The 8,967-nt window shown below is 51.6% G+C and overlaps 1 protein-coding gene across 1 annotated transcript in view; it reads right to left on the bottom strand.

The window, feature by feature from the left end:
• Positions 1 to 5,859, bottom strand: part of DUSP3 (dual specificity phosphatase 3) — a gene marked incomplete at its 5' end in the record, with an annotated part of 7,767 nt that extends 1,908 nt beyond the window's left edge. The window contains 1 exon segment of the mRNA XM_014583790.1: positions 5,633 to 5,859. Coding sequence (XP_014439276.1) covers positions 5,633 to 5,859 — 227 coding nt within the window.
• Between the last annotated feature and the right edge of the window lie 3,108 nt (positions 5,860 to 8,967).

Raw genomic sequence — 8,967 nt, 5'->3', positions numbered from 1 at the left:
CAGGAATGTGCACACACGTTCACTAAATGGACACAGACCAGAATTCCATGGGCAGCACTATGCGTATCGGCCCCCATAACTCTCAAAGGCCGATCCACAGTGGAATGGACGGCATAGCGGTAAAACACAGCATTCTGTGAGGCTGACCCACACAGAAAGGTTTCAGATTCACCTCCCCGAGTATGCCAGGTGCACGGGCACCCGTGATGCAGGGTTGGTTGGGGTGGATCACGGTGCCGAGACCCTGAAGGCGGTGCTGTATTTGTCTCTCTTGCACATGGAAGAAATAAATAGTTTTTAAAAACTGGCTGGGGATTAGCAGTTGGTGTAATGGCTATGTCTCTGGACTCCCATGTAGTCGACCAAGGTTTGAGTCCCAGACCCAATGGCTTAAACTCACACTGGGCGCATGTGCGTGTGTGCCCAAGATCCCGAGAGGAGAATGGAGGAGAAGGAATTGCGGTGTGGCCATCCCCCCGGGGGGTGATTTCTCACTTTCTGTCTGTCTCTTTCTGTCTTTCTGGCGAGTACACATACCCTATAGCAAAAACCTCTCCAAAAAAAAGAAATGGCTGGATAAATAAAAAGAATGGACGATCTAAGCCTTACCAGAACAACACAGATGAAGCACACGAATAGGAGGTATTATTCCACAGAGTAAGAACGCAAGCAAACAGCCAGACAGGGCAAGAGTGCTGTGGCGGCATGAGTGGAAGCCACAGATCTGCCCCTCTTACACCCGGGTCTCAGATGTGGTGCTCTTTGTTGAAAACAATGAATACGGAATTATCTGTGATTCGATTGTCCTACATGTGTACTTTGAAAAATCCATGTTGTTCTCCACAAAGATGTTCAACAATTAAATGTAAACAAAGAATTATATAATACAATAAAATAGAAATAAATAAAAATATATGTCTAATAGAGCAGCAAAAAGGAAATCAAGCGAAACTGATCTCTGGTGGCAATCCTGGGGGCGGGTAGGGAGGTGGGAGTGGACAGACTGAGAGGCAGCACATGGCCAGCTTTCTGGGTGTTTTGTTTCTTGATCTGGGGGCTGGGAGCAGGGTGGACTGTTCACTGAATTACGCACCTGCAACAGGGCTGCTCTGTATGTATTTTATACTTCAACCAGAGAAGAGACACGGAAATAACCCAAATATTCATCAACAGATAAATAGATAAACAAACTGTGGCATGTCCATACAATGGAATATAAATCAGCAATGAAAAGGAATGGACTTGGGACCAGCAGGTGGCATCGTGGTTATGGCGCTGGACACTCCCGCATAGCTGACCACGGTTTGAGTCCCAGACCTGGTGACTTGCTTTCTCACTTTCTCTCTCTTTCTCTCTCTCTCTCTGTCTGTCTCTCTGTGGTCAAGTGAAAATAAACGAATGAATAAATAAAATTAAATAATTATATAAAAAAAAAGGAATGGACTATGGATGCATGCAGTCACACGGATGAAGTTCAAAATAATCCTGTTGAGTCAAAGAGACCAGACAAAAAATGTTTTAAAAAGAGCATACACTGTGTGATTCCATTTATCTAAAACTAGAAAATGTACACTAATGTCTCGTGACAGAAAGCAGATCAGTAGTGGCTTGGGGGTGGACTGCAGAGAGGGCAAAGAGGGAGAGGTCACAAAGAGACATGAAGAGACTTTGGGGGTGGGGGCACGCCCACTGCAGTGACAGTTTCATGGGTGTCTGCACATGTCAAATCGTATCAATTATACCTTTTAAATATATTTAGTTCACTGAATATCGATTACACCTCCACGAAGCACTTTTTGAAAAAGTCTGCATGTCAAATACAAACTCAAACTGAAAAAGCAACACAGACAGAAACATGGCGCCCCAAATGGCCATGAGTCCCTGTACAACCTGGCTCCCTGCTCTGACGTCTCCTCTTCTCCCTTCTCCTTCCACTACAGCCCTCCTCTAGCCAGCTGCAAGGTCTCTTTCCCAAGATGTTGTCTCGAATGTCACCGTCCCAGGAAGGCCCTTCCTGCCCACCCTCTCTAAACCAGAAGGCCACTCCCATCCCTATTCCGCTCACAATAGCCCTCCCTGCTCTCTCCCCTCTCCCTAGACATCCTGCATCTCTTCACCACTCACTGCCACCTTCCTGCTGGAGTGTGAGCTCCGAGCCCCACAGGGCAAGGCAGGGATTCAAATCTTTTGTCTCCTGCTGCATCTCCTCCGAATTGGGTGGAAGAATGAAAGAGGTGATGAAAGCTGCCAGAGGCCATTGTCAGCAGTCCCACAGCCCTGCTTTCTCTCTGCCTCCACACCCCTCCCACACAGAACACCTCGTCTAGGCCCTTGTCACCTCCCACCTCTGCTCCCTCAGCACCTCCAAACTAAGCTCCCCCTCTAACCTCACCACTGCCAATCCACTCCCCATAGCAGCTGGAAGGAGTGTTCCAAAATCCGAACAGGACCTCTCACCACTTGCCAGCTGGAGTCTAGCCTCCAAGGGGGGCTTCCAAGGCCGACCGCCCACAGCCTCAACACTGTTCCTTGCTTTTCTCCCCTCTGCGCCTTTGCTCGTGTGTCCCTCTACCAGACACAGCCTCTCGGGCTTGGCTACCTGGCAAACTCCTATTCATCCCTGACAGTACCAGCATGATATTTCCCTTGTCAGCACAGGGCTTTAAAATCCAAATCTTTTGATGGGGTCAGCAAGTGGCATGGTGGTTAAGGTGCTGGACTCCCACATGGTTAACCATGGATCAAGTCCTGGACCTGGTGGCTTGAAAATCACACCAGGCATAATGTGTGTGTGTGTGTGTGTGTGTGTGTGTGTGTGTGCATGTGTGCCCAAAATTCCAAGAGAAGAATGGAGGAGAAGGGATTACAACATAGCCAACCCCCCGGGGGATGATTTCTCACTTTCCCTCTCTCTTTCAAGCACACACATCCTATAGGAAAAACCTAAAATAAATAAATAATAAATAAATATATAATAAACATATGTGTGCATGTATTTATTTATTTATATTTCGAAAAAATACATATATCTTTGAAACCACATGGACCTGGGTTTAAACTTGAACTTGCTGGTTGTCATGGTTAAACGTGTCAACCTAACCTCACGGTGCCTCAGTTCTCTTGCCTATACACAGGGTGACACGTAAGGCGCCTGGGCCAGTGCCTAGCATACGTGAGCACTCTCTAAGTATTCCCCAGAACTAGGACCTCTGGTGGCCCCTAGCACATCCCCCACCATGGCAGCCATGGAGTCACTGCTGGCTCGCACAGACCTCCTCTCCCCATCAGGAGGTGAATTCCTTACGAGCAGAGCCTGTGGGGTACTGACCTCTGGGCAACCTCCAATCTCTAGCATACACTAGGCGCCCCATAAATACTGCTGACTACCTGAAGAATGACTACCCAGGACCCTCTGCACAGTCTCATGTGGAAGGAAACCTGCTGGCTGGCTCAGTGTCTCTTCTGCCCCATCACCCTCCCCCAGAACACCACTCTATTCTCCCAACACCTCCCAAGTCAGAAAGGGAGCCCCCCAGTCTTCTGCACACTCATTCTCTGGCCAGATACCCAAAGTACTCAGAGTGGGGCTTCCCTGCCCGGTCCCAGGAATGAGACCCTCTGCAGAGCAGCGTTACTACCTGGAACATACTCAGAACATACTATCTGGGATACACAGACACCCAGTCTGATGGGGAAAGGGGCAGTTCATCCTCCCATCCTTCCAGACCCAGCCCAGACAAAGACACCCTTCATCTTCCTGGCTGCTCCCCCGCTCCAGTGCCCCCAGCCATGCCCCTCAGCCCTCAGTGCTGGGCCCCTGAGCACCTGAGCCCCGCACACCACTGGCGCTCCGTGCGTTCCTGCTGCAGGAACAGCAATCGCAGAGGCACTCACTCGGCATCAGAGCCCGTGGTCCCTTGCTCAGTAATCATTTGTACGGTACCTGCTCTGCTCCTGATGCTACCTCAGCTGCTGGGGAGACCAACAGGTGACACCATGGACCCAGGCGGAGGTCAGGCTCCATGGAAGAGAAGACACTGTGCTCAGTGTTAAGGTATGTCAGAGGACAGAGTAGGGTGAAGCAAAGAGAACTTTCCAGAACAAAGACCTGGGCTGAAGCAGGAGGTAAAAAAAATAGTCAGAGTATGATCCTCGGTGTTTGGGAAAAGGACACAAGGTCAGAGTGCAGGTTCCCAGGATGAACAACCAGTTGGTATTGCACAGAGCAAAAGCCATGTCCCGAACTGGGTCCCCAGTCTTCATCTACCCAGGTGGGGAGCTCAGTACCGTGGGAATGGATGAATGGGCCTAGAGCAGGGGGTGGTGGCGACAGTGACCACAAGGACCAGGAAGAGCCTCATAGTAAAGTCTATGAGGCTCATAGATTCCCAGTCCACAAAGCTCCCTGAGCCCTGAAGTGCACTATCCCATGGTCTAGTAAACTGTTTACTGGAGGCCATTTGGCGTGGAGGCCGCTGGGCTCGGGAAGCACTAGTTCAGCAGAGACAGGCCAATCACACCTCACGGCTCGCCTCCCGGGAAGGGTGGGGTGGGGAGGAAGAGGCAGCAGGAGGCGCTGAGAGGACGGGCTAAAATAAGAAAGGGCGGCTGGCCCAGCCTGCTCAGCTGAGGTCTGCCCCATGGCCTTCTAGAATTTCTTGCTAGAATGCCTTGTCTGAAAGCTGGTATCTTGGCAGTTCTTCAGTCCTGCTTACACTTAGGAACATCCGGAGGCATTTAGAAAGTGGCTGGAAGACCCAGCCTTGGGACTGTGGTTTGCTGTCCCTGGACTAAGCCGATCACAGCTGCTTCATTCCCCCTTGCTGGGTAGCACGCAAATGCTTAGCTGGTGCAATAGGAGGGGATCCACTGGAATGTTGTACTCGCTCTTTATTTATTTATTTTTTTGGGGGAGAGGCTTTCACTATAGGGCACGTGCACTCGCCAGAAAGACAGAGACAGAGAGATAGAAAGTGAGAAATCACTCCCTGGGAGGATGGCCATGCCACAATCCCTTCTCCTCCATTCTCCTCTCGGGATCTTGGGCACGTACGCACATGCGCCCGGCATGAATTTAAGCCACCAGGTCCGGGACTCGAACCGCAGTCAAATACATGGGAGTTCAGCGACATAGCCATTATGCTAACTGCTGGTCCCTGTACTCGCTCTTGCAAAAGGACAGAACCATGAGGGAGAGACGGCTGCCTCATCTGCACTCTGTCTTGCTGGGATGTGATGATCGGGTCTGCCACAGCCATCTTGGGCCCGTGAGGAGAGTACCCCACCCTGAGGCTGGCAGAAGACAAAGACAGGAAGCCACCGGCCCTGCACTCCTCCACCTCCAGGCTTCTTATCATGGGCAATACATCTTCCTCGTTATTAAAGTTGTCTGAACCGGGGAAACCAACCCTCAGTCAAAACCACACCACGTGCAAGAACTAGGACAACCACTGTGTGAAGAGTTAAGTATCTTGTATAATGTGGGACCACTTGACAGTCAGCCAGGTGAGCAGAGAAAGGCTCTCAGTCATTCACCACAGGAGATGGGAAACAAGAGGCTTTCCAAGAGGAGACCTGCCATGAGCCTATTTTCTAGAAGGACAGCCCATTTCCCAGGGCGGCAGTTCCTTACCATTCTTCTGAGTCAAGGCCTGGTCAATGAAGTCTGCAGCCCTTTCAAAGTAGGCGCTAAGGTTGAACTCCTGCGTGTCGTTGGCCTTGATGCCCAGGTAGGTGATGCCGGAGTCCTTGTAGAAGCTGGCGTTGGTGTTGACGTGCATGAAGGATCTGCCCTCAGCCGCGTTCAGGACGTGGGTGATGCCCAGTTTCTGCAGCTTGGGGATGTCCTGAGCCACAGACCTGGACAGGAGACAGTGGCAAGGGGTGATTAACTGACCAACTGGCAGCCTCAGGGAGAGAAAGGAGGGGGAATAATCTAGGCCTCATGGCAGAGCAAGGAGCCCCTCTGTGCTCTCACACCTGCCAGCTTCTCCAGCGCATCTTATGCCCTCTCCCCTCACCCAGCCATATCTAACTGCCAGCAGCTTCCCCAAATAAACCAGCGATTTCACACCCAGGCTGTCCCCTCTGCGGGAATGCCCTTCCCCACCTTCTCTGCAGTATTTCCTCATCTCCCTCCCTTTCATTTGGCATTGGCTCCCTGTTCTGTGGTGGTGGGAGAGCCAAGGGGTTAAAAGTGGGCCCTGGAGTTGGACTGCCAGAGTTAGAATCCAGCAGCCGCTCCCCAGTCAGGCAACCTTGAGCAGTTACTGAACCGTTCTGCGCCTCAGTTTTGCTCTCTGTAAAATGGGGATAAGTGAGATGAGCTATCGCACTGATGGAGCCTAGTCTAACGACTGCCAGTGCTTGTGCATCTCGATGTCCAGGCCAGAGCTCCCTCAGGGAGGAACTAAGTCTGCTCCAGGTCAGTTTCCCCAGCACCTGCTGCGGCACCTGACACGTAGTACATGCAGAATACAGACGTAGTGAGTGAGGGAAGGATAAAATTAGTACCCATCAAGAGATCCCTCTCCCCAGCAGGATCCTTCTGCCCACACTCTGCTAGCCACGACCACATTCCACCAGCCACGTTTCGGAAGGCCTCTTGGCTGAGTTATCACTTGAGGAGCAAGTGGCCCCAACAGAACCATGGGAGTCACAAAATACTTGATCTGAATGGTCAAAGGCCCCTTTATCCCATCTCACAACAACATCCCAGTGGGAACAGCAGCGTATGTGTCTCCAGCACGGCCTCATTCACCCGTTACAGCAGCTCTGCGAGGAACGGGAAGGACGCACCATCCCCAAGCCAGTTTAAATTCCAGCCTGGCAGGACAGGTGGACAACACATGCAGGCTCACACGAGCTCCTCTGTCCTGATGTCCACCCCCGCTCTGCCTTCCACCTCACTCTACCTCTCGCCCACAGCAGCTGCAAAACCTAGAGACCTGGAGAAGGCGGTTTGCACAGGCTCCATCTGTGCCCTATGTGGGTGGGTCCTGATTATATTAAGGGGCTCCCAGTGGGTGGGGGAGTCCAAGTTCTCTTAGTACCAGAACACGGTTGATCTACCATGTTGTGTACCCCACCCCCCACAAATCTAGCAATTCAAAGTCAGATTTATTTTTAAAGAGATTTTCGCTACAGGGCATGTGCATTCGCCAGAAAGAGAGAGAGAGACAGAGAGACAGAAAGCGAGAAATCCCCCCCCGTTGGGGGGGATGGCCACGCCGCAATCCCTTCCCCTCCATTCTCTTGGGATCTTGGGCATGCACACACACGCACCAGGCATGAGTTCAAGCCACTGGGACTGCGTTCAACTACATGGAAGTCCAGCAACACAGCCAAGTGCTGATCCTAATATTCTTTTTTTTAAGAGGTTTTTGTCTTAGGGCATGTGCACTCACCAGAAAGACAGTAAGAGGGAAAGTGAGAAATTACCCGCCCCCCAGGAGGATGACCACCTTGCAATCCCCTCTCCTCCATTCTCAGGATCTTGAGCACATATCCACATGTCCCCAGAATGATTTTCAATCTACTGGGTCCAGGATTTGAACCACAATCAACCATGTTGGAGTCTAGTGACATAACCACTACGCCATCTGCTGTCAGATACTCTTACAGAACCAGAATATGTTTTCTGGCTATCACTGCTGTTGGGACCTTGGTTTCCACTCAGGGAGAACCTCAGCTAAACCTGCCAAACTGCCTGAGCAAGCAGGTTCCCAAGGCCTCCTGCTGCTTGGGTAGCTGGGGAGTGGGGAGGGTGACCCCAGAACTTTGCAACTACAGAGGCCTTTGGCTGAGACCAGGAACTCTGTTTTGGTTATTCCTGCTCAGGACGATGCACAAGATGTAAAGGACAGGCTGACAAAAAACACACAAGGTCACTCCCATGCAGCTTCCTTCTCTAACACTAATTCAATTGAAACACAACCAATTTACCATTATTACTGTTACTCCTAAAAAAGAACATCGTACAGTGCCTGACACAGAGGAGGTGCTCACTAGGGTGAACAAGATCTGTCTGGGTGAGACTGGGACCGGCCTTAGTGACCCTTCTACTCTATAATGACCCCCCTTCCGTGGCGACAGTCCCTGGCAGGCTAGGTTGCAGGTCCTAGTACAGGATGGGGGATACAGGCATGGATGCTGTCCTCAGAATCCCTCGAGCACTCTGGGCCACCGTTTTCTCCTGTTTTAGTTAGGGGGTTTCAACATGCCATCTTGGGCCGGCCCTTAGGACTCTGGTGCTGGGACCCTCAGAGTCTCCGGGAAATCCAGCTATATAGGCATGCTAATCCTAATCTTTCTTTTCGCTAGTATTTCAGCACCTGTCAGAATAGTTAACACCGGTTCCTTCACTCCTGCTGCTGAGAAATTATTAGGAGTTTGACTAATAGAAAATGGGAAAATCAATTCCGTCAGACGACCTGTACATGATACATATACATGCACTTCCGGGTGGGGGGGTCGGAGCCTTCTCCAGGTGATGGCTCAGGTCTGTCTTTGTGGGATTTATCATTGGATCATTCTAGAATCCCACGTAAATTAACCTGCTTGGGTAGCTGGGGAGTGGGGAGAGGCCAGAAACCTCAGCCCAGCATCTGGACGCCCTCGTTTGGGATATTTTAATTCTCTGATCCGAGCCAGTCGGACTGGGAAAGCTCCACGCCCGAATCGTGACGTCAGCCCGTTGCCATGGCTGCGAAGGCAGACATTCCGCGGTGACCTCACTGCAGAACCAGGCAGCTGTCACATGACAGCGCAGGCAAGGAACTGGCCGGACGACAGAGGGCCACCTGTTAAGTGAACATGGTAGCCCCGACCCCGCCCAAGGCCGAGTCTTACACGGGAGGCGGCCGAGCGGAGGCCCGGGTCTAGGTTCGGTGCATCGCGCGAGCTAGGACTGCGCCGGGCGGGGTTGGGGTCCGGCTTCTCCCCACCAGGCGCGGGCGTGGGCGTCAA

This window comes from Tupaia chinensis, unplaced genomic scaffold (assembly GCF_000334495.1).
Source record: "Tupaia chinensis unplaced genomic scaffold, TupChi_1.0 Scaffold144741_1, whole genome shotgun sequence".
Classification (NCBI taxonomy): domain Eukaryota; kingdom Metazoa; phylum Chordata; class Mammalia; order Scandentia; family Tupaiidae; genus Tupaia; species Tupaia belangeri.
This window is presented reverse-complemented; position numbering and strand designations above follow the sequence as displayed.